Below are 27096 nucleotides of genomic sequence, written 5' to 3' on the forward strand. Positions count from 1 at the left end.
GATAGTGGACACCCCTGCCTTGTTGATCTGCTTAAGTTAAATTGTTTTGATATATATCCATTTACTGTCACTTTCGCCAATGGCCCCTTATATAATGCTTTAATCCAATTAATATATTTCTCTGGTAAACTGAATTTTTGTAGTACTTTGAATAAATAATTCCATTCTACTCTGTCAAAGGCCTTCTCTGTGTCTAAAGCAACCGCTACTGCTGGAGTTTTATTTTCTTCTACTGCATGAATTAAGTTAATAAATTTACAGATATTGTCCGTTGTTCGTCCTTTTTTAATAAATCCAGTTTGGTCTAGAATTACTATTTTTGGTACATAGTTGGCCAATCTGTTTGCTAATAGTTTAGCTATTATCTTATAATCTGTGTTAAGTAGAGATATTGGTCGAAATGACGCTGGTGCTAGTGGATCTTTCCCTGTCTTTGGTATTACTGTAATTATTGCTGTTTAGCATGAATCTGGTATGTTTTGTGTTTTATCAATCTGGTTGATTACTTCCAGGAGTGGAGGAATTAATAAGTCTTTAAATGTTTTATAGAATTCTATTGGGAATCCATCCTCTCCTGGTGTTTTATTGTTCGGTAGTTTTTTTAATATCTCCTGTAATTCTTCTATTTCAAATGGTTTTATTATTTTGCTCCTCTGTTTGTAATTTCAGTAGTTCAATTTTAGTTAGAAATTCATCTATTTTGTCTTCTTTCCCTTCATTTTCAGTTTGATATAGTTGCTCATAGAATTCCCTGCAGTTTTCATTAATCTCCGTTGGATTATATGTGATTTGCTTGTCTTTTTTCCTTAATGCCAATACCATTCTTTTAGTTTGTTCTGTCTTAAGCTGCCACGCTAGAATTTTGTGCATTTTTTCTCCTAGCTTATAATATTTCTGTTTTGTCTTCATTATGTTCTTCTCCACCTTATATGTTTGTAGTGTTTCATATTTTATTTTTTTATCTGCCAATTCTCTTCTTTTAGTTGTATCTTCCTTCATTGCTAATTCTTTTTCTATATTTGCTATTTCCTTTTCCAACTGCTCTGTTTCCTGATTGTAGTCCTTCTTCATCTTGGTTACATAACTTATTATTTGCCCTCTGAGGAATGCTTTCATTGCGTCCCATAGTATAAACTTATCTTTCACTGATTCCGTATTTATTTCAAAGTACATTTTAACTTTTTGTTCAATGAATTCTCTAAAATCCTGTCTTTAAGTAGCATCGAGTTTAATCTCCATCTATACATTCTTGGTGGGATGTCCTCTAGCTCTATTGCCAATAACAGGGGTGAGTGGTCCGATAATAGTCTAGCTTTATATTCCGTTTTCCTAACTCTCCCTTGAAATGTGGGCTGATAACAGGAATAGATCTATCCTTGAGTATGTTTTGTGTCTACCCGAATAATATGAATATTCCTTTTCCTTTGGGTGTTGTTTCCTCCATATATCCAAAAGTTGCATTTCTTGCATCGATTTAATTATAAATTTGGTTACTTTGTTCTTTCTGTTAGTTTTTTTTTCCAGTTTTATCCATGTTTGAGTCCAAATTAAGGTTAAAATCCCCTCCTATTAGTATCCAGAGGGTAAATGGGGTAAGTGTCAAGGAAATTTGTAAGGAAAGAATTAAAAACAGGTGCCTGGAATGCACTGCAATGGAGGTGGTAGAAGCAAACACAATAGTATAGCTTAGAGGCATTTAGACACATTAACAGGCAGGGAATGGAAGGATATGGAACCATGTAGATGATGTTTAGATTGGCATCATGACCAGCACATGCATGTTCAAATGAAGGGCTTGTTACTGCCCTGTACTGTTCTATATTCCATGTTACTCTGGGAGAAAGGAAGAGAATTATCTCAGGTGCTCAGACCATTCTTTAAAAATCACCAGAACTATCTGATTCATTGTCACTCAAAATCTGCTTCGACAGAGCACAGAAACAGGCCCTTCTAACTCATACCCAACAAATCGATCAATTAACCTACAATCCCCATAAGATTTGATGGGTGGGAAGAAACCAGAGCACCCAGAGGAAACCCATTTAGGCACACAAGGAGAATGCACAAACTCCTTACAGACAGCGCTGGATTCGAACCCAGGACACTGGCACTGTAATGATGTGGCACTAACTGCTCCACTAACCAATGATATTGCTGGAGCACACAATTGCTGGAATGCTGCAAGAGCTCATCCAGTTATGCAGTTCCTCCAAGAGAAGCCAGCTAACTTTTCAGTGATTCAAGCAGCAGAGATCAACTTGTTTCCCATTCCAATATGCTGTTTGACTGGCCAAGTTCTTCCAGAATTTCTCCCCTCATTGTCACAATGAGGGGTCTAATCCCAGATCTACAGATCTTTCCACTTTTAAAAACTCATTGGCTGTAGAAAAAATGTGCAGTCTCTCAAGAAAAAAGTATCAATCCACTTGTAATATTCAAGAAATTTAAGAATATTAAACACCATCTACAAATTTTCCGAGGATACCGTGGTAATGGGTTGTATAAAGGAAGGGGACGAGTCAGCGTAGTGGACGGAGATTGAAAATTTGGCTGAATGGTGCACCAGCAACAACCTTGCAAATCTACGGAGCGGATTGTTGACTTCAGGAAAGGAAAGCCATTGGGGGAAATCAGAGGTGGAGAGGGTGAGCAAATTTAAGTTCTTGGCCATCACAATCTCAGAGAATCTTTCCTGGACCCGACACACCAATGGCATCGGGAAGAAAGCACCTCAAAAGTTGGCGGAGGTTTGGTATGACAACAGAAACACTGGCAACATTTAGAGGTGTGGTGGAAAGTGTGCTGACCAGCGACATCATGGTCTGGTATGGAAACAACAATACCACTCTGAGTGTAAAGCCCTGCAAAAGGTAGTGGACAGAGCCCAGGACATCACAGGTTAAAACCTTCCCCACTATTGAGTACCTCTACATGGAATGCTGCCATCAGAGAGCAGCAGCAATCATAAAGGATCCACACCACCCAACACACTGCCATCAGGGAAGAGGTCTAGGTGCCACAAGACCTGCAGCACCAGGTTCAGAAACAGCTGCTCCCCCTCCACCATCAGACTCCTCCACAAACTCAATCAGGGAGTTATTGAAGGACAATAAATCTGAAATGTGGTGTGGAAATTAGATGTTTCAGAAATCATTTATTTTCCTGAAAAAGTCCAAATTCATGAATGCTTCTTAAATTTATTATTCCAAGAGAAAAAACAAAATTAGCTTGGTATTCACTGTTGGTAAAAAGCTGAAATACATTATGAAGGAATTGTTGCTGTGAGTAAAATGCAAAAGAATCTGGCTGTAATGTTGGCAGATGGGTACATTTGAGAGAAGATAAAAACTACACTGAAATGCCTTGCAATCAACTCTACTGTTAATTCCTGCAAATGGGCCACAACTGTGTACCCTGCCACTGAAGCATGGGATTGCAAGACGGGTGGTACTGCAAAGATAAAAGGGACACAAATTTTGACAGCTGTGGAAAAGAAATTCAGATCAGAATAGCGTGTAAAAATCAGATTAGCGTTAGCGGAGGATAGTTTATTTTTTAAACTTGAGGAAAGTGAGGCAAGACTGCACAGGTGCATGACATCAGCCCAGCAGAGGGAGGGGGGTTTAAAAAGGTAAGAATTTTTATCTTTTGCTTTGTTTTGAGTTGGAGTAATGAAGTAGTGAAAGATTTGTTGATCAGGGGAGGGAGCAATTGAGATAATTGACAGGGACAAATAAAAGGAAGGGTAGCTAGAGGAGCGATAAGTATGTGAGTGGCTCAGTGAAGGAATGAGACTCAGAGGCTATGGCGAGCAAAGGCTAAGGAGGGGCTTGCCCCTTACATAACCAGGGACTGGTCATCAGAGTGTGGTCTAAGTCAGAGTAATAAGGCTTTTGCTGAGCAGGTAAGAATTATAGCAAAAACGTAAGTTACAGGAACATTTATTTAGTAATATCAGACAGTATGCATCTAGGATTAGTGTTGTGCTTGTATTGCCAGATGTGGGGACCCTGGGTGACTACCAGCCTCCCAAAGGACTACATTTGTGCTAGGTACATTGAGATGCAGCTTCTTGAGGACCATGTTAGGGATTTAGAGCTTGATGACCTTCGGTTAATTAAGAAAAGTGAGAAGGTGCTTGATACTAACCAGAGAGATAGTAGAGAGCACCTCTCCAACATTTCCCTCAGAAATCGGAATATTGTTTTAGATACTGCTGGAGAGGTTGACCTGACAGAGGAAGGCCATGGCAAATGGACTCTGGCACTGTGCCCAGTTCAGTGGTCAAGAGAGAAAGGAGAAATGCAGCAGTTTTAGGGGATTCCATAGTGAGGACAAGAGATTCTGCAAGCATGATAGGGATATCTGGTTGGCATGTTGCCTCCCTGGTGCCGGGGTACAGGATGTCTCAGATTGGGTCCAGAGTATTGAGGGAAGAGAGTGAGCAGCTAGAAGTTTTGGTACATGTTGGTACCAGACATACACAGAAAAAGAGAGGAGGTCCTGAAGGAAGATTACAAGGTGTTAGGAAGAAAATTGAGAACTAGGACCTCCAGGATTGCTGCCTGTACCACATGCTAATGAGGGCAAGAATACCAGAATTAAGCAGATGAATGCGTGGCTAAGAGACTGGTGCAGGGAACAGGATTTCAAATTCTTGGATCATTTTGGGGAGGTAGGAACTATATGTAACAGATTTGTTTTGATATTAATCTTTAAAGTTGTTAAAATATTGTATACATAGAGTTAGTTAGTAAGGTTAGTTGTAGGCTGGTACAGAGTCACATACAGGTCACACATATTTAAAGAGAGATGCACATGGTTACACTCAGAGAGCGAGATGTCATTTTGAAGTCGCAGAGTCTGGAAGAACAATACCATTATGGAACTGAAGTGTTCTGAATTAAAACTCAAGAAATGCTTAAAAGCATTTGTGTTTACATCCAGCATTCTGCTGGCAGCTATATCAATAAGCAGTTCTTCTTTGAGTGATGAGGTCAGACTATCTGGAAACAATCACTTAAACCTTGAACATAGATGAGGTCAGATGTTTCTATGGATGTGAAGAAGGAAGACAAAAAGGTCATCTATGAGCCGTGCTTGGAAGAAATCAAACTGCAACAGTGGTGATGTTATTGTCACCTGATTTTGTGGAAATATATCTGAAGACAAAGACATTTTGAATCCAGATGGATTGACCATCCAGAAGTAGATTGACAGTAGTCTCTGCAGAAGGAGGAATGCTGTTCTGTATTGTATTATCCTTACCATAAGTGGCTTTAAAATAAGTAAGACCACTTCTGACTATCTCTAAGATAAAGAGGGGAGATTCATCGTATGGAACACAGATTCCAAAATGTCCAAGCAAGAGAGGATAACACGTGTAAAGAATATCTCTCTGAAAGATAAGATGGAATCACCTGAACTCAAAGGGTACCAATATCTTGGCGGGGATGTTTAATACAGCTATTAGGGAGGGTTTAAACTACGTTGCCGGGGTAAGGTAAGGGAACCAGCATGTTAGGGTTGAGAAAGGGGAAAATAGAAAAAAGTCAAAGATACTGTGCAGTAAAGATGACAAAAAGGACAGGCATTGAAAAGACAGAATAATTTGCTGTACAATAGAAATGCAGCTAAATCAGTTACAGATATTGGTCTAAAGGTACTGTACTTAGATGCACATGGCATTAGGAATAAAGTAGATGATCTTGTTGTATAGCTGCAGATTAAAGATATGACATTGTGTCCATCTCTGAGACATAGCTTAACGATGGATGTGTTTAGGAGCTGAATGTCCAAGGGTACATAGTGTATAGAAAAGATAGGCAGGTAGGTAGAGGGGGTGGAATGGCCCTGATGATAAGCAATTATATTAAATCACAAGAAAGGACATAGGGCCAGAAGTGGTAGAATCCTTATGGGTTAAGTTAAGAAATGCTAAGAGTAAAAAGACCCTAATATCAGCCAGGAGGTGGTCCAGAAGTTACAACTGGAAATAGAAAAAGTCTATCAGAAGGAAAATGTCAAAATAATTATGGGGGATTTTAATATGAAAGGTTGATTGGGAAAGTCAGGAAGGTACAGGATCTCAGAGAGATTGGGTGATATGCAATATGCCTGAAGTGATTAGGGAACTAAAGGTAATGGAACCCTTAGGAAATGGTGATCACAATATGACTGAGTTCAGTTTCAAATCTGAAAAAGAAAAGCTGATATCAGGTGTGTCAATATTTCAGTGGAACAAGGAATTACAGTGGGATGAGAATAAAGGGATCCTGTTCCAGTTGGATGCCGGTTACCAGTGGTATTCTGCAGGGGTTGGTGTTGGGGCCACTTCTGTTTACAATGTATAATCGATCATTTGATTATGGATTAAATGGTTTTGTTGCTGAGTTTTCAGTTGTCACTAAGATAGGTGGATGAGCAGGAAGTGTTGAAGAAACCAAAAGATTGCAGAGAGACAGACAGTTTAGGAGAATGGGAAAAGAAATGAGAGGTGAGATCCAATGTTGAGAAATGTATGGTTGTACACTTTGGGGTTTTTTTTGAAAATTTTATTTAAAAGTTTTCCATACATGTAATCATAGCCAAATGTAAAATGTAATAATCAATTAATATCAAATCCATTACATGATAAAAATTCCAACCCCCCCTCCCCTCCAAACCCCTAGAAAAGGAAAGAGAATTAAAGCAAGAAGACAGAAAAAGAATAAAGTAAGAAAACAAGAATAGTTAGAAATTATTTTTGATAGTTATAAGATTTCAATTTTGGTCTTATCCCTTCAATTTAACCAAATAAAAATAATACTGGATTTTGTGGAAATTTAATTCCTAGAACCCATTCTAAATAAATCGCCAAATTTGATCAATTTGGGGCAAGACCAAGTAGAATGTAAAAAAAGTGCTTATCTTCTGACCATATCTAAAACACTAATTAAGTATTTATGACTTGAACTTACTTAACTTTTGAGCTGTAAGGTAAAATTGATGTAAAAAATTATATTGAATTAACCTGTATCTAACATTTATAGTATTTGTCATACTATCACGGCACAAACTCGACCAATTTATTTCATCATTAGTATTTAGATCTTTCTCCCAATGTTTTCTGGACCCATGTATTTCCTCTTTAAAAGTCCCCTTTGCCATAAAGTATACATAGACAAAATAAATTTTTCGATATACCTACTACATATCAACAATTCTACATCACCACATTTCAGTAACAGCATTGTTGGACCCAGTTTATCTCTTAAATAAGCCCGTAGATGATAATAACAAAAAAGAGTATTATTTTGTATCCCATACTTATTTTTTAATTGTTCAAATGACATTAAATTTCTTCCTTCATAACAATCTTCTATATATATCTAATTCCTTTTTAAGGCCAAAACTGATTATCCATTGAAAATGAAATGTCGATTTTATATCAAAGGTATTTTAGGCAGGACAGCACTCATTCCAATTTCATCATTTGCTTTATTCCAAATATTAATCAAATGTTTCAATAAGGCTTCTTCCCTCTCCCCGGATAATAATTTCAATTCCCATTTAGATACAAAATCTTCTGACTTCCTCTCTCTTATTTTATTATCAATTTCTATTTTAATCCATGTTGGTTTTTACTCCTCAAAAAATCTCATTTGAGTTGCCTTTTAAAATAATTTTTAAAATTTGGTAATTTCAGACCTTCTAACTCAAATTTACATGTCAATTAGTCTGAAGAAACTCTTGACATCTTACCCTTCCAAAGAAAATTTCTAATGTACCAGTATTTAAATTTTTTTTTAAACTTTGCGGTCTCATTATTGATAATGTTTGAAATAAATATTGTACCCTAGGAAATAGATAAATTTTGACACAATTAATCCTACCCAAGAATGCTATTGGCAACATCTGACAATTATTCAAATCCTCATCAATTTTCTTAAGTAAAGGTACATAAATTAAAGAATGTATATAAATTGAATTATCATCTACCCATATGCCTAAATATTTTATCCCATTCATCGACCATTTAAATTGGGTAACTTGTTGATACTGAGTGTAATCCCCTGTAGCAAGGGGCATCATTTCACTTTTACCCTGATTTACTTTATAACCTGAAACCTTGTCATATACCTCCAATCTTATATATAATTTGTATAGTGAACCTATTGGTCCGTCAAATAAATCAAAACATCATCAGAAAACAAATTAATTTTATATTCTTCTTGACTAATCTTACACCCTTTAATATCAGGATCAGATTGAATCAATTTTGCAAGAGGTTCAATTGCTAAGATAAATAAAGCAGGTGATAAAGGGCATCCTTGCCTACTAGATCTGGTTAATGAAAACAATGTTGAAACCTGCCCATTTGTAAAAACTTTAGCCTTAGGATTATTATATAAAGCCTTAACCCAATTTATAAATACTGGTCCCATACCAAATCTCTCAAACACCTTAAACAAAAAATCCCAATCCAATCTATCAAATGCTTTTTCTGCATCCAAAGCCACTACCACATTTAAATCTCACCTCCTTTGTGCTAAATGTATTATACTGCACCATTTCATCAGATGCAAGGATCGACAATGAGATAGACAACAGACTCGCCAAGGCAAATAGCGCCTTTGGAAGACTACACAAAAGAGTCTGGAAAAACAACCAACTGAAAAACCTCACAAAGATAAGCGTATACAGAGCCGTTGTCATACCCACACTCCTGTTCGGCTCCGAATCATGGGTCCTCTACCGGCACCACCTACGGCTCCTAGAACGCTTCCACCAGCGTTGTCTCCGCTCCATCCTCAACATCCATTGGAGCGCTCACACCCCTAACGTCGAGGTACTCGAGATGGCAGAGGTCGACAGCATCGAGTCCACGCTGCTGAAGATCCAGCTGCGCTGGATGGGTCACGTCTCCAGAATGGAGGACCATCGCCTTCCCAAGATCGTATTATATGGCGAGCTCTCCACTGGCCACCGTGACAGAGGTGCACCAAAGAAAAGGTACAAGGACTGCCTAAAGAAATCTCTTGGTGCCTGCCACATTGACCACCGCCAGTGGGCTGATAACGCCTCAAACCGTGCATCTTGGCGCCTCACAGTTTGGCGGGCAGCAGCCTCCTTTGAAGAAGACCGCAGAGCCCACCTCACTGACAAAAGGCAAAGGAGGAAAAACCCAACACCCAACCCCAACCAACCAATTTTCCCTTGCAACCGCTGCAATCGTGTCTGCCTGTCCCGCATCGGACTGGTCAGCCACAAACGAGCCTGCAGCTGACGTGGACTTTTTACCCCCTCCATAAATCTTCGTCCGCGAAGCCAAGCCAAAGAAGAATTATACTAAGTAATCTAGTTACATTATCCACAGATTTTCTCTTTTTCCATAAATATTGCCTGATCCATATTTCGGTATACAAGACGACCTTCGAAGCACCCAAAGAATATGCCAAAATACAGGGGTCATCTTATAGGTCAGATTTTTTTAAAATAACCTTAAAATTGTACTCAAAACTCCACTTGATTGGTTCCATAACACACCCAAACCCTACCCTACTACAAATTTTTAAGCTACCGGTATATTATAAAGACATTTTTATTGTTAAAAAACATCTAAAATCCTTCAAAATACTATCATTGTCTGAGGGAAAACACTCAGCAAGCACATCTGGAGTCTCACTGTTTACATTCATATGGGGCCCAGTCTTTGAATCTAATTTCTTGTGGCTGTAGCGATCTTGAGTTCCCATTCTGCAACATGATTTTCCAACTCTGGCAAACAAATAATTCCTTTTCTCATCGAACATTGTTTCTTTGGTATTTTTCCTAAAACATCTTCACCCTTTCTCTATTCTCTTACCATCTTCTCAGTTCCATCAAATGTCCTTGCAGAGACACAGATGGTCGATTCCTTGGCCACTGCAATTCTTTGGCTTGGCTTCGCGGACAAAGATTTATGGAGGGGTATGTCCACATCTGCTCCAGGCTCGTTGGTGACTGACAAGTCCAATGCGAGACAGGCAAGCATGGTTGCAGCGGTTGCAAGGGAAAATTGGTTGGTTGGGGTTGGGTTTTTCCTCCTTTGTCTTTTGTCAGTGAGGTGGGCTCTGCGGTCTTCTTCAAAGGAGGTTGCTGCCCGCCGAACTGTGAGGCGCCAAGATGCACGGTTGGAGGCGAGATCAGCCCACAGGCAGTGGTCAATGTGGCAGGCATCAAGAGATTTCTTTAAGCAGTCTTTGTACCTCTTCTTTGGTGCACCTCTGTCTCGGTGGGCAGTGGAGAGCTCGCCAGAGAACACGATTTTGGGAAGGCGATGGTCCTCCATTCTGGAGACGTGACCCACCCAGCGCAGTTGGGTCTTCAGCAGCATGGATTCGATGCTTGCGGACTCTGCCATCTAGAGTACTTCGATGTTGGTGATGAAGTCATTCCAATGAATGTTGAGGATGGAGCGGAGACAGCACTGATGGAAGCGTTCTAGGAGCCGTAGGTGATGCCGGTAGAGGACCCACGATTCGGAACCGAACAGGAGCGTTGGTATGACAACGGCTCTGTACACGCTGATCTTTGTGTGTTTCTTCAGGTGGTTGTTTTTCCAGACTCTTTTGTGTAGTCTTCCAAAGGCACTATTTGCCTTGGCGAGTCTGTTGTCTATCTCTTTGTCGATCCTTGCATCCGATGAAATGGTGCAGCCGAGGTAGGTAAACTAGTTGACTGTTTTGAGCTCAGTGTGCCCGATGGAGATGTGGGGGGGCTGGTGGTCATGGTGGGGAGCTGGCTGATGGAGGACCTCAGTTTTCTTCAGGCTGACTTCCAGGCCAAACATTTTGGCAGTTTCCACAAAACATGACATCATGCGCTGGAGAGCTGGCTCTGAATGGGCAACTAAAGTGGCATCATCTACAAAGATTAGTTCACGGACAAGTTGCTCTCGTGTCTTGGTGTGAGCTTGCAGGCACCTCAGATTGAAGAGACTGCCATCCGTGCGGTACCGGATGTAAACACCGTCTTCATTGTTGAGGTCTTTATTGGCCTGTTTCAGCATCATGCTGAAGAAGATAGTAAAGAGGTTTGGTGCAATTACTTTTAACTAAAAACTTGCTTCATACTTTCTTTGCTTTGCTGGAAGCTCCATGATAACACCCACTTTCTGAACATATCCAACATTTCAGTCAATGTGACACCAGATCAGTCAACATGCATTTTTTTGGGGGGAGGGGAGAGGGTCATCTTATACCCCGATATATGATAAAACCATGAAATTCAAGCTGAAATTGGGGATCTGTCTTATCTGAAGGTCACCTTATATGCTGAAATATACAGAACAGTAGATCCAACATTGCCAGTCAATTAAAACATTATTTCCCTGCTTTACATGCTAGTCAGGTTAAGTATCTCATTTCCAAACTTCCATTGGGTTTACTCTCTGATGAGAAAATAGATAAATAATTTTATTTGTACTCTTTCTTACTGAGAAGCACCTATACAACATTTTGGACATGAGCCTAAAGACAAACAGCCAACAGCTTCTTCCCCTCAACCAACAGATTTCTGAATGGATAATGAACATAGACATCATCTCATTTTTCTCTTCTTTTTGCACTGATTTTTTTCTAAAAATTCAATTTATTGCAATTTTGGACTTGCAACGCTGAGAAGTAGTGGCGGCAGGGTCAATTTTGTCATTTAAGGAAAAGTTGGATAGGTATATGGATGGGAGGGGATTGGAGGATTATGGGCAGGGTCCAGGTAGGTGGGACTAGAGGAGAGGACTTAGTTCACTAGAAGGGCCAAAATGGCCTGTTTCCATGCGGTAATTGTTTTATGGTTATATGGTTATTTTTCATTGACACTTGTTATGACAATAAATTCTGGTTCTTCAGCAATAAAGTATAATATTGCAAATAGCACAGAGAGACAACAGAACATGCAAATCAAAATCTTAAGATACAAGACACTTGAGTACAAGAACCATGCTTACAAAGCAGCTATCCAAAGAAAGAACCAGATATTTTCACACAGGAGAGGAACAGTTAACCTTTCTCACCTGTGTTGAATTTCGATTTTCCTTGAGGTATTATTCATGCACATTCCCATTTTTCAGAACACTCCCCATGAGTGCCCAATACAAATTTCTTTAATGCACATTCCTACAGTTTTCCCTTCTGCAATTTTTATTTTAGCGGTCAAGATTTGATGTAGCTCTTTCCTTTAATGCTTAATACTGCATGGATTGAATATTTACAGGAGACTAGCATTTGTAAAGCATAATTGTAAAATGAAGGCAATAAAATTATGCAAAGAATAGATGAAATAATTTGTTACTGTAAATGCTAATTTTGCTGATAACAAAGCTAATTGCTTAGGAATCAAAACTCTTAAAAAGCAGAACTATCCACAAGCGTACATCTCTGTAACTTGCAAAATTAATTTATCAAATTTGTGTTCTGGCAAAATGAACCTTCTAATTTCAAAGAATATTCCAAACAAATGATCAATTGAAACATACCAATTTAATAAGATCAAAATGGCAAACGGAAGTATAAATTCCACACATTAAAATATTGCAACAATACATTATGATTATTTATACATCTTTAGTGGATGTCCTGGATTAATATGGATACAAGGCAGCATCCTCCAAACTAATGCACTTTTTCTTCTCAAAGGGTGGGCAGGGCAGTTGGTGTAGTGGTTAGCACAACACCTTTACAACGCCAGCGATCGAGACCAGAGTTCAAATCCCGTGCTATCTGTAAGGAGTTTGCACATTCTCCCCATGTCTGTGTGGATTCTTCCTGAGGGCTCCAGTTTCCTCCCACCATTCAAAATGTACCAGGCACGCCGGTTAATTGGGTGTAAATTGGGCAGCATGGATTCATGGGTCGAAATGCCCTGTATCGTGCTGCATGTTTAAATTTAAAACTTAAAAATTTAATTTGAAATCATTAAATTTAAAAGGCCATCACAAGAAGAAGCAAGCTTTGAATTTAGAAAATACATATTTTAGATAAGTAGTTTGAAGTTTTAAATCTACAGCAACAACCTGTCAACATTGCTATGACAAACCCTTTTGATTAAAGGCTTCCATTTCATGATTTAAGCTTTTGCTCAAGCAATCCAAATGGAACTGGGATCACATATGCAGTCATTAAATTCAATCTGGATTAATCTTAAAATTTATTTATTGGCAGAGTATATTAACAATAGAACTCCTTACCAAGCCACTTGACATAGGAAATGCATGCTTTGTAAGATTCTCAAACATGGATTTTCTGCTGCGACCTTCCTGTTTGAGAGCAAACCTCAGGTTTCGCATATCCTGCAAAAAAAATGAAAAGCAGCTGTAGCATGGTGTGCAATAGATACAAAGCAGTCTAGTTGTAAAATATTGAATATTGTACTACTCTTCAAAGGTACGACGATGCAAACAGATTAATCTTAAATCTTGGAATTGAGGTTTTACAAGATCATGAAAAAACTGCCTCTAATAAATGCTGCATCGTAAAGCACAGAATGTTACACCAACAGCATATTGTTAGAGATCAAATAATAAACACAATGGGATTGTACACCTACTTCTTGGAAAGAAATAGAAAAAAAAAATCAACTAGATTACGGAACTGAAGAGTAGAAACAAAATAATCATTCAAGATTATTTTAATCACCTCTGGGAAGGGGAGGTAAAGTGGAGAAAAATTATTTAAAATTTTAAACATGCAAAAGGTTCCTTCCTTAATTAGTGCACATCTGTTGGTTCAAGCCCTGCTCCAAAATCCAATGTATTTAACGGTGATACAGAAATGCTCTTCTGTTTATGACATTGTTTATTCAATCAGGTGGACAGAAATGAACCAATGGTACAATTCAAAGGACAAATGAGTTCTTCCCACGGGAGGATTTCATTGAAATAGTCAAGATCCCAAGGACTGAGTGTAGATACTGTGACAATGTTTCCCTGGGTGGGGATTCTGGAACTACTTGTCTACATAGAATAGATTCTTCAGCCCAAATTGTCAATAGCAACCAAGTTGGAAATCTGGGCTAGTGCCATTTGCCTGCAATTGGCCCATATCCTTCTAAACTTTTGCTATCCATATATCAGTATAAATGTCTTTTTAAATGTCAATAATGACACCAGGCTCTTCTATTTGTTTTATTTTTATTTCAAATTCACCTCAGTAACAGGCCATTTCGGCCCACAAGTCCATGCCACCCAATTACACCTGATTAACTTACACCTCCAGTACATTTTGAATAGTGGGAGGAAATTGGAGCCCCCAGAGAAACCCATACACACAGGGAGAACACACAAATTCCTTAGACACCTCAGGATTCGAAACCATGTCCTGATCACTGGTACTAAAGGCGTGTCAACCATGCCACTTATTTTAAATTATATCTTGCAAATCTCAAATTGTCTACCCTGGGGAAAAGACCATAACCATTCATTTTATCCATGCACCTCATTATTTTTTAATCAGTTTCTGCAAGATCACCCCTCATTCTCCAAAACTCCTGGCCCCCTTCAAGACACCAACACCTCCTCCCTGTACTTCATATAGGGTTCAGTGCAAAGGCTGAGATGAGTATTTCATCTCTCCCACAGGGTTGTGTGTCATTCAAATCCACTACCTTTAGAGCAGTGGAAGATGAGTTTATGGCTTGGAACTTGCTACGATTTACCCACTACCTTCGCTCACCACAGACACCTCATCTTCAAATTTCCTTTCACACAGGATTTTTCACGGTCTGATGACTTAAAATGTTAGACAAGAAAGAATTGTGTTGAATTTGGAAGTAAAATAGATTAGATTTTGCAAAAGAAATAATGGCAAGGCTAATTTAAGGTAATCATATAGTAACTGATACCGGCCCACACTGCTAAGTCATAGAAATTTAAAAGCAATTGTTTAAGATGTAATGCTCCCTCAGAAGCTTTACAGCATAAAAGCTTCTCAATCAAGGTCTCAGTATTCAAATATATTTAACTACCAAATATCTAAATTTATCACATTTTAGTCCAGGTTGTACCTCTCTTAACTGGTGCTGTGGTCCACAAATCCCATATTTGAATCTGCTGCCATTAGTACAAACTCCTCACAGACAACGTGGGACTCAAACTCTGGTCCCAATCGCTGGCGCTGTAATGGCATTGCACTAACCGCTACGACAATCATGCCGCCCCACAGTATTATTTCCTGTTTTAACTTGTTTTCACCTTTGATAGGTTTGCATAGGAGGTTCCTTTCAGGGTCAATTTCTGTTTTCTTGCATTTTCTGTGGTTCGGCAATGGCCAAGTCCAAATGTCGCCAGATTAAAGAGGTACAACCTGTATTGACTAAATTCAAAGTAGCTCCACTTGTTTAATCTAATTACGTACTATTTCAACAGCAAATTTCAATTAAAACATTGAACAACATTTTTAAGCACACAAGATACTTCACTGGAGAATTATCAAATATTGTTATGACAAGGAATTTCTTGGAGATGGAGGGGTGGGAAGAAAGGAGAAGAGTTTTCATAAGTTGAGAGCTTTGGACTTTAAAGTGTAAAGCGTGGCTGCCAATAATGGAGCAATCAAAATTCAGGATACAAAAGATAGGTTTTTAAACAGCAAAGAGACTGAGATAGAGTCAAAAGACATTGAGGAACAGAAATGAATTATTTTAATTATTTTCACCAAGGTGAAAAGGTTTTTCATTTATCAGGAGGCTAAGTTTATGGTACTTCCATACTTTTTTCTAAGAACCTCTTTAGTGTTGGGCTTTTTGGATGCAAGATGGACAAACTCTCCAAACAAATGCCCACAAGGACTGCAAAAGGACTGGAAACTAGACCAATAAATAATCATCTGTTCTAAATAAATCAATGAAATAAAAACATTGACAAATGTGTTTTTGTTTGAAACTTGATCACATAATTTACAAAAGGAAATGCTCAAATTTCCATTCGTTTAAGATTTCACGGAAAGGTCAACTAGCTAAATCTGCAGAAAAACACAGTTAGCGTAGCAGTTAGTGCAACACTATCTCACTAGTGACTTGGGTTCAAATCTGGTGCCATCTGCAAGAAGTTTGTACATTCTCCCTGCCTACATGGGTTTCCTCCAGGGGCTCCAGTTTCTTCCAACCCTTCAAAGTATACAGGGATTTGTAGGTTAATTGAAGTATTTGGGTGGCATGGGCTTGAAGACCGGAAGGGCCTGGACCGTGCTATATCTTTAAATGAAAAATAAATGCACAGATGAGCAAAAGCCAAGGTTTGATTAGTCGTCAATTTTGGGTAATGGTTAATTGTTACCATGTCCCAATCATCAGTCTCTGTTAGATGTCCAGTGACAACAGGATGGGATGCAGAATCCACCATGATCATTGAAAATGGCAGTGCTGCCGTTGATGCAGATCAGTGGGGAGAGAGGAGCGGAGATACAGCGCTCCTATGGGATCCAGCTGCCGTCCAGGCTTTGAACGATCCACTAAAGGAGCCGATAATCTCTCTTTGGATTGGCTTCGCGGACGAAGATTTATGGAGGGGGTAAAAGGTCCACGTCAGCTGCAGACTCGTTTGTGGCTGACAAGTCCGATGCGGGACAGGCAGACACGATTGCAGCGGTTGCAGGGGAAAATTGGTTGGTTGGGGATGGGTGTTGGGTTTTTCCTCCTTTGCCTTTTGTCAGTGAGGTAGGCTCTGCGGTCTTCTTCAAAGGAGGTTGCTGCCCGCCAAACTGTGAGGCGCCAAGATGCACGGTTTGAGGCGATATCAGCCCACTGGCGGTGGTCAATGTGGCAGGCACCAAGAGATTTCTTTAGGCAGTCCTTGTACCTTTTCTTTGGTGCACCTCTGTCACGGTGGCCAGTGGAGAGCTCGCCATATAACACGATCTTGGGAAGGCGATGGTCCTCCATTCTGGAGACGTGACCCATCCAGCGCAGCTGGATCTTCAGCAGCGTGGACTCGATGCTGTCGACCTCTGCCATCTCGAGTACTTCGACGTTAGGGATGTAATCGCTCCAATGGATGTTGAGGATGGAGCGGAGACAACGCTGGTGGAAGCGTTCTAGGAGCCGTAGGTGGTGCCGGTAGAGGACCCATGATTCGGAGCCGAACAGGAGTGTGGGTATATCAACGGCTCTGTATACGCTTATCTTTGTGAGGTTTTTCAGTTGGTTGTTTTTCCAGACTCTTTTGTGTAGTCTTCCAAAGGCGCTATTTGCCTTGGCGAGTCTGTTGTCTATCTCATTGTCGATCCTTGCATCTGATGAAATGGTGCAGCCGAGATAGGTAAACTGGTTGACCGTTTTGAGTTTTGTGTGCCCGATGGAGATGTGGGGGGGCTGGTGATCATGGTGGGGAGCTGGCTGATGGAGGACCTCAGTTTTCTTCAGGCTGACTTCCAGGCCAAACATTTTGGCAGTTTCCGCAAAGCAGGACGTCAAGCGCTGAAGAGCTGGCTCTGAATGGGCAACTAAAGCGGCATCGTCTGCAAAGAGTAGTTCACGGACAAATCCCGTGAGGTCTGCGCTCAAGATGATGGTGCCTATGATTGGCAGCAGCCAAGAGGGGTTGCAGACCTCTGGGGACGAGAGGACTGGCACAGAGCACAAGAAAATGGGGAGGCCACCCCCCCCATCCGAAAAGGAGAAGCAGAGGAAATGACCCATGGGGTGGCGACCATGGCGGCAGACCAGTGAGGGGGCCCTGTGGCTGAAAGATCCACGAATACAGTGGGCTGCTGGCGACTCGAGGCGAGGAACCCACGGAGGCTCTCGGTTGCTGGGGACGGCTGTCTAGAGACTCACGCAAGGCTGAAGACTGGCACGAAATTGGCTGAAGGGGTACCAGGTATCTGAATTGGGGTGCAAGGGGGTGCCGAAAGCGCTGAAGGGTTCCTGACCATGTCGAAGGTTCAGATCTGCTGCTCGGGTTGCGAATAGTTTAGATTGGACTGTGTGGCAACAGAGGCTGCGGAAGCACTGGAGGCGAATCTACGGCCGCCTGGTGACTCTGGGGGTGGGGTGAACTCTCTTTTTGCTTCTCTCACTGACTGTAAAAAGCACATCAGGCAATTTCTGCCAATGGAGAATCTGTCTGCCTTACATCAGGCACTAACAATTTCATGTAATATGACACTGCTTTATTACAATGACAATAAATTGAATTTTGAAATATCTGGTCAGTGTTCACATATTACTTTGGGCAGTGATAAGGAAACAAAGCACACCTGCTGCCAGTCGAATTGTACTTCCAAAAGGAGTATAGCTTCAAACTTATTTATATTAAAATAATAACAGCATTTGCTAAACCCACACCAATAGAAAATACTTCATGGTCCTTCATCTCTCTTCAAGTCACTTGCATCATTTGCAGTCAGAGTTAACTCGTGACTCATCACAAATTCAGAGGAATTAAGGCATTTCATGTAGATGGGGGGGGGGGGGGAGAATGGGGAGAAACTCCAAGATAACATTGTCTAACAACAGATGTCGAGATGAAAATAACATATTACTTCTTCAAATCTGGACTTTTTTTAAACTTTCTAAAAAGCAAGCACAGCTGCGTGACAAAGAGGTTATTCAATCAGATGTCATGTCTTCTTCATTTAAATCAAATTCCTGGCATGCTTGAAAGAAAATATCAGATCAACAATTTCAAATGGCTTTTATTTGTCCTGAAAAGAAATGTTAAGAATATATCAAAACCTGAGGTATTTGTTGTGAACTGATATTTCTCTAAACCATTACTACAGTTACCTTAACTTACCAAAGCCTAGTCTGCACATTTAACAGTCCCATGCATTTTCAGTTCAATATATTTTCAAGTGCAAGCACACAGATGTTGGATGTAGTCCCAGGAGGTACAAGCCCAGACATCTAAAACTGCATGCTTCTATATTTTTCTCATATCTGTATTCTGCTCAATTTTAAATGGACTCCAAGGATACATTTATTTGCAACTTGGAAGAAAGTAGTATGAAAAAGAGATGAGCCATCTCTCTGCAGGGTCGCTCACTAAAATTTAGTGAAATTATTTACAATCTGCATTCAATTTAGCACACATTGCTTCCAGATGAACAGAAGACAGCAATCAACATTACTCATTCAGCAGTCTAAATTCAAGATTTATATTCCCTTATTGTCAAATTTGTTTTCCTTTCTTTGCTCTGTAAAGGGACACGAGGCACCCAACATCATTATCAAAACGAGAAAGACCAAGAAAATGGAGGCCCTTCAAAGAGAGTGTAGCAGGATCTCAGCACCTCCTCGTGCTCCCTCCTTTAAATTGTCACAAAAACTCTGCCATTTGTCAGCCTTCAGGAATATCCTTGCTTTATGACAGTTTAATTTCCCAAAAATTGGACAGATCGTACAAAGATCGAGGCTCAACTGTCTCAACTTTAACAGAAGCCAAACCTTTCAATCTTGAGAAGTGCAGGTTGGGTGATGGTTGCCAGTACTACTAAAGACACACTGCTCCACTACTTAGTCTTTAAAAAATGTTAAAGTGCTTTCAATCTTCAAATTTACATTAAATATTCTGTGGCACAAAATTGACCGAACCAAAACCATGCCAATATTTTTGAGATGGGTATTGTAGCAGCTGAGAAATCCTTGCAGGTAGAGATCCCACTGAATTGCTTTGCACGACAGGCTCGTGGTTACATAGAAAGGGTTGTTCGAGAAGGCCACAGGTGGGAACAGAAGGCAAAGTTAAAATGGGAAAGTGAGGTAGCAAAGATGAATAGAGGACCTTGGGATTACAAAGTTGACACACTATGAGGAAGTAAAAACAATGCTGGAGAAAGTCAGCAGGTCAAACAGTGGACTTTTTTTTTCTTTGGCTTGGCTTCGCGGACGAAGATTTATGGAGGGGTAATGTCCACGTCAGCTGCAGGCTCGTTTGTGGCTGACAAGTCCGATGCGGGACAGGCAGACACGGTTGCAACGGTTGCAAGGGAAAATTGGTGGGTTGGGGTTGGGTGTTGGGTTTTTCCTCCTTTGTCTTTTGTCAGTGAGGTGGGCTCTGCGGTCTTCTTCAAAGGAGGTTGCTGCCCGCCGAACTGTGAGGCGCCAAGAAGCACGGTTTGAGGCAAGATCAGCCCACTGGCGGTGGTCAATGTGGCAGGCACCAAGAGATTTCTTTAGGCAGTCCTTGTACATCTTCTTTGGTGCACTTCTGTCTCAGTGGCCAGTGGAGAGCTCGCCATATAACACAATCTTGGGAAGGCGATGATCCTCCATTCTGGAGACGTGACCTACCCAGCGCAGTTTGATCTTCAGCAGCGTGGATTCGATGCTGTCGGCCTCTGCCATCTCGAGTACTTCGATGTTGGAGATGAAGTCGCTCCAATGAATGTTGAGGATGGAGTGGAGACAACGCTGGTGGAAGCGTTCTAGGAGCCGTAGGTGATGCCGGTAGAGGACCCATGATTCAGAGCCGAACAGGAGTGTGGGTATGACAACGGCTCTGTATACGCTAATCTTTGTGAGGTTTTTCAGTTGGTTGTTTTTCCAGACTCTTTTGTGTAGTCTTCCAACGGCACTATTTGCCTTGGCGAGTCTGTTGTCTATCTCGTTGTCGATCCTTGCATCCAATGAAATGGTGCAGCCGAGATAGGTAAACTGGTTGACCGTTTTGAGATTTGTGTGCCCGATGGAGATGTGGGGGTGCTGGGGAGCTGGCTGATGGAAGACCTCAGTTTTCTTCAGGCTGACTTCCAGGCCAAACATTTTGGCAGTTTCCGCAAAACAGGATGTCAAGCACTGAAGAGCTGGCTCTGAATGGGCAACTAAAGCGGCATCGTCTGCAAAGAGTAGTTCACGGACAAGTTACTCTTGTGTCTTGGTGTGAGCTTGCAGGCGCCTCAGATTGAAGAGACTGCCATCCGTGCGGTACCGGATGTAAACAGCGCCTTCATTATATAGCAAAGATAAAGATACAAAACCAATGTTTTGGGCTTGAGCCCTTCAAAGTATGAGAAGCATGTAGACAGGCATCCTTTTTACTTCAATTAGAGTGTCTGCAGACTTTCTTGTTTTACATGAGGAGGAAAGTTAGCTTTGAATATAGGTAGAATATAGGTAGTGCTTTAGTTGCTCCAGGCAAATGCGTTGAAGTAAACAAAAAATTAATATTCCCTGTAAACTGCTAGTAAATCTAAATAGCTGTTAAAAACTGATACAAAGCAGTTTTCAAGTAACTAACCCACATCTTCAACACGCCAACCCCTTGGCTGCTAAACTACCTTACTGAAGATATGGAAGACAGTGTTAGAATAAATGTGTCTTTTTCAGGGCTGGAAAGATGCAACTAATGGAGCTGCCCAAGGAACAGTTCTTGGCCTTTTATTACTTGCTATTTATCTACTTCTGAAACAGAGGGCAAAGTATCCTGATGTGAAAATTGATAGAAAGATATGTTGCAATGAGGATATTTGGACTCCATTTCAGAATTCATCTAGGTTGAGTGAGTACGCATAAACTTGGCAAATTGATTTTAAGATAGGTAAGTGCAAATGAATGCATTTCATTAAGAGGAATCAAAAGGTTGAGAGTATGAATCACAGAGAAAACAGATGTTCTTTTGCACAAAATGCAGAAGGTTAGCATACAGGAGCAGCATTTGCTTAGTAATGTAAATGAAGATTAGAAATAGGGATATTCTACAATTGTAGGGAATCTTGGTGCAGCCCTGCCTGGAATGCACAATTTAAAGTCAACTTAATTAAAGTTATTCTAGCACTGGAAGCAGAGCTAATTCGTCAAAAGAAGCTAAAGAACTATGTTTTTGCAGTTAAGAATGAAGGTAGTTATCAATGTTTTTTTTTCCATTAAGGGGAGAAGATGTGAACAGAGGAGTCACATGATGGAGTAGTGGCTGGTCAGGAAAACCAGCCCTCTCCAGGAAAATAGGAAAAAAGTTAGGAAAAAGCAAAGCATAACAAAAATAGAATACAAGAAATAGAAGATAATTATACAGAGAAGAGAAAGAGGATGGCTTCCAAGAAGGAGAAAGTAAGAACAACTGGAAAAAAAAGTTAAAAAGTACTCAGAGAAGAAATGAAGAATGGTGACTCGCCAAGGCAAATAGCGCCTTTGGAAGACTACACAAAAGAGTCTGGAAAAACAACCAACTGAAAAACCTCACAAAGATAAGCGTATACAGAGCCGTTGTCATACCCACACTCCTGTTTGGCTCCGAATCATGGGTCCTCTACCGGCATCACCTACGGCTCCTAGAACGCTTCCACCAGCGTTGTCTCCGCTCCATCCTCAACATCCATTGGAGCGCTTTCATCCCTAACGTCGAAGTACTCGAGATGGCAGAGGTCGACAGCATCGAGTCCACGCTGCTGAAGATCCAGCTGCGCTGGGTGGGTCACGTCTCCAGAATGGAGGACCATCGCCTTCCCAAGATCGTGTTATAGGGCGAGCTCTCCACTGGCCACCGTGACAGAGGTGCACCAAAGAAAAGGTACAAGGACTGCCTAAAGAAATCTCTTGGTGCCTGCCACATTGACCACCGCCAGTGGGCTGATATCGCCTCAAACCGTGCATCTTGGCGCCTCACAGTTTGGCGGGCAGCAACCTCCTTTGAAGAAGACCGCAGAGCCCACCTCACTGACAAAAGGCAAAGGAGGAAAAACCCAACACCCAACCCCAACCAACTAATTTTCCCCTGCAGCCGCTGCAACCGTGTCTGCCTGTCCCGCATCGGAGTTGTCAGCCACAAACGAGCCTGCAGCTGACGTGGACTTTTACCCCCTCCATAAATCTTCGTCCACGAAGCCAAGCCAAAGATATATAAAAATGTAAAAACAATGTATATGTAAAGAACTAAAGAGGGAAAAGAGAAGGGAAAGAAGGGAGTAAGGGGAGGGGAAAAGAGAGAGCTTCGTTATATGTATTTAAAAAAGTGTTTTATGGAGAGGGCTGGGTAGAGGGGGAATAACCGTCACTGCAAAATCAGTTGACGCTGCGAACAAGATCACAATCCAAATGAAAAGGGAAGTTGTGGTTGCCCGGCAAGGGATATCGGGCAACTCAGATAGGGGGGAACTTTTTGGGGTTAAGGTATTAGTGGAAGTGGGAACTGCAGGGTACTTTATGTCTTAAATGTGTTGTCGTACATTAAGTGTAATAAGAGAAAACTAAGAAATGAAAATGGGGAAAAGGGGGATGGAGGTGGCGAAAAGGTGGAAAAGAGGTGTATGTAAGATAGAAGATGGCCATGTTGAACTATATAACTATAAACATTAATGGAATACATAACCAAATTAAAAGGAAGAGGCTACTAAATTTATTAAAGAAGGAAAAAAAGATATAGCATTTGTGCAGGAAATGCATCTAACTGAAGCAGAACATAACAAACTAAAGAGAGACTGGGTAGGACACGTAACAGCAACATCATATAATTCAAAAGCTAGAAGTGTAGCCATATTAGTTAATAAAAAATGTACCAATCAAAATAGAGGAGGAAATAATAGATCCGGCAGGGAGGTATGCAATGATAAAGTGTCAGATATACTCAGGATTTTGGAATTTGCCCAATATACATGCACCTAACGAGGAGGATCAAAAGTTTATGAAGGATTGTTTTTTTGAAGATTACAGACACACATGGAAATAAATTGATAGGAGGGGATTTGGACCCAATGTTGGATAAAACTGGACAAAAGTCAAGTAAAAAGAATAAAGTAGCCAAATTTATGGTTAATTCAATGTAAGAAATGAAAATAAACAAATGTATTCCATTGGAAAAAATAACATACAATTTAAAAAATAAAGTCACAATATTTGAGAAAATTTGGAAAGATGGAACATATCAGAGAGAGCTTGCCTATGACCTCCTTCCCCTAAAATTAGAATGAAAATGTAAGACAAAATGACTAGATTCAGTGTGTAATAAATGACACATTTTTCTTATTTATTTTCCTTTGTGAGAAAATATTGTTTTATGGTTTTATTGTATTGTATATGTTGAATATTTATGGGTTTTGGAGGGGGTGGGTAGAGGGGAGGGAGGGAAAAGGGAAAAAAGGGGAGAAAAGAACACTGTGTAAATTTAATGAGAAACATTTGTACATATTTTGGTTGATATGGTTCATAGTGTGAAAAATTATTTTAAAAAAAGGGGAGAAGATGCAATGAAGAGTCAGGTTACAAAAAGAACCAAGCAATCATTTCAAATGAAGGTTTACAGGGAGTTCTTATAGAAGAGGGTGGTGAACTCTGGAATGGTCAACTCTGTAGGACTACAGAGGCATGAAAGAGGCAGATAAATCATTGAAAGGTCAAAGATTGAGAGCTGGGGAGAAATAGCACACAAGAGATGAGGCATGGGGCAGATCACCTGTGATCATATTGAATGACAGGGCAAGTTTGAAGTCGAGTTGTCTATTTCAACTCATTTTGTTGAGTTCCCACAATTTGAACTGCAATTATGACTGGAATGAGTGACTAGAAATTCTATCTCCCCTGCCTCCCAATATCCCCAAATCCTTCCAACATTCCTCTTTCACTATCCAGATACCCAATATCACTGAGGCAAATTCAGAACCATTTGTGAATACTTTTTGATCAGGTGATTTTTTACTCTGCATCTAATCAAAACTACCCAACTTTATGGCTTATTTTTCCAAGGTTTTTTCTCCCTCAAGGACCACGATAATTTTGATCGTAAGTCACAGCAACCAATTCCACAAACAATACAAACTTTCCCCTTGTTAAGAGGAACTTGCTTCAGCCAAATTACATGGTCTTGTCATCACACCCAAGATTGGTTCAGCTGGCTCAACAGTTAAGATAGAAGAATCACACAGAAATGTTCCCATAACCACAAAAAAATCCTGCAATGGCCTCCAAAATTCTTGATCTTTACAGCTGATAACCACTGTGTATGTAAATATTGAAGCAATAGGGGGAGCTCAGAATACATTGCATTATATCATGTCATTTGCAATTACCTTCAGCTTTTCTCACAGTTCAGTGTTTGACAGTTCAAATCAACTCATAGATTTATTCTCTTCTACATTTCCCCAATTGGGAAGAGGATGCAGCAATAAAAAATTTGAACAAGGCCACAAGCCTCCAGTTGCAACCAGCAGATGAGCTTTGGAAAAAAAATTCTTAAAATTCTTAAAGTTTCTAAATATCCCAAAAATTCAGGTTAGTCTAATGTTGGTTAACATTACTTGTAAACCCAGTAATGAGCAAGATGGCAGTGATAATGCCAAGTAGTGGAATATAAAAAGAAAACCTATTATACAATGAGTTCACTGATAATATGTTGCTCAAAACATTTATATTTTTTAAAAAACACTAAATTAAAAATATGATTATGGCTGCAGTTATTTTCAAAGCCTTACTTTGCAAGTAATTTCCAATCCATAAGAATTTTCACCTCTGCTTGACTGGCCACCTATCTTTTCAACTCGACTAATCACACCTAGTGGGACATCAAGGGTCATCACAGGATCCTGCAAAGAAAAGCATAATTACAGTTTTCAATTCATTCTATTGTATATTTACACCTCATCTTAACCTCGCACTTGGAGTAAAATCACTAATTACTACAGATTTTTGTATCATTAAATTTAAACACAATAAGACTTTTATTTTAAAATGATGTCATTAAGCATGTGTGATTTAAATATTGAGAAGATTTATGGAACATTTGGTTCTTAATTCACTGTATCCCTCAAATAAAATACCCAATAACCAACTGGAAACAAATAATATTTGAAGTTGGTATAAACTGAAACAACAGTAAAATTCTCCATTATCTGGCACTCAACCAGAAACTCAAACAACTGACAAAAAAAAATTAGGAAATAAATAAATCAATTTTAAAATAAATAAGAACAAAGAAGTTTAAAATTGTAAAAGTAAAGGTTCTCTAAATCAACGCACAACCCCTTGGGAGGAAACATTTTGGCAGCAGTACACCCTGGTCATGCCCCAACCACAGCAGGTGTTTGAATAAAATTCAATAAAGTTGGATTTGAATAAAATGTCAGTGCCGAGGATGAAGAGCCGGCCAGTGCTGTTCACTCCCAAAATGTCTCCCTATCCCTGCCTGGTAAGAGTCGATCTTTATTTGTATATTAGTAAAGTGGGGGGGGGGGGTTAATTACGATGGCAGCATGTTTAGCATAGCAGCTAGCACCATGCTGTTCTAGCACCAGCGACCAGGGTTTGAATTTAAAGGAAGGTTTGTGGAGGGTCCAACCAGGACACTATCGTGGAAGTGAGTCAGGTTGTGCCAAGGGTTTGATTGGGACACTTGCATAGAAGCGAGTTGTGCAATCAGCACGAGGGGAGGGAGTTAATTATGACAGCGCAACACTGTTAAAGAGCCAGTGACTGAGGTTTGATTTTAAATTTTATAAAATACAGAAGTTAGCTGATTAAAATGAACTTTATATAATTCAAGACAACAATACTGATTTTTTTTCAAGTTACATTTTGCTCTGTCTTTGATGTTTTAAACAATGTATTCTTAATGCAGGTGCCTTAGTTAGGCATTGGAAGAATTAGTCTCAGCCAACCAGAAAATTCGCATATCCAACATCCAAAATCCCCATAGATGCCTAATAATGGGGATTTTACTATACTTGTACAATTCTTTAAAACATTCATATTTGAAGATGGCAGGTTGAAGATGACAGTTTGTAACAGTGGTTTTCAAACTTTTTCTTTCCACTCACATACCACTTTAAGTAATCCCTATGCCCTAGCTGCTCTGATTAGTAAGGGATTACTTAAGGTGGGATGAGAGTGGGGGAAAAAAGATTGAGAACCTCCGCTCTAGATTTACTTCTTACCGAAATATTTTGCTTGAGAAAAATTGTCATTGGCCCATTTCCTTGAGTTACAAAACCTTGTCATTGTGCCCAAGTACAGATACAAACCCAATGAAATGCAATTAGCACCTATCGAGAGAATAGTGCCATTAAAAGCAAGCGCTCCAGCAAACAAACAAGTATAAAAATACTGACAGTACTATATGGGTGTAATACTGCTCAGTGCTGTGATCCAAGGTTCAGCAAGGTCACAGTCTCAGGAAAGAATCTCTTCCCAACCCTGCTGGTTTGGGATGAGAGGCTC

At 40.1% G+C, this 27096-nt stretch overlaps 1 protein-coding gene across 3 annotated transcripts in view; it reads right to left on the reverse strand.

The window, feature by feature from the left end:
• LOC138740246 (myotubularin-like) overlaps positions 1-27096 on the reverse strand; it is a 120862-nt gene that overhangs the window by 64826 nt on the left and 28940 nt on the right. For all 3 annotated transcript variants that reach the window (XM_069892595.1, XM_069892597.1, XM_069892596.1), the window contains 2 exons: positions 25356-25466; positions 13208-13309 (listed from right to left, as the gene is read on the reverse strand). In XM_069892595.1, the coding sequence (XP_069748696.1) occupies positions 13208-13309; positions 25356-25466 (213 nt within the window). The remainder of the gene's footprint in view (positions 1-13207; positions 13310-25355; positions 25467-27096) is intronic.

Source organism: Narcine bancroftii, chromosome 8, assembly GCF_036971445.1.
Source record: "Narcine bancroftii isolate sNarBan1 chromosome 8, sNarBan1.hap1, whole genome shotgun sequence".
NCBI classification, from domain to species: domain Eukaryota; kingdom Metazoa; phylum Chordata; class Chondrichthyes; order Torpediniformes; family Narcinidae; genus Narcine; species Narcine bancroftii.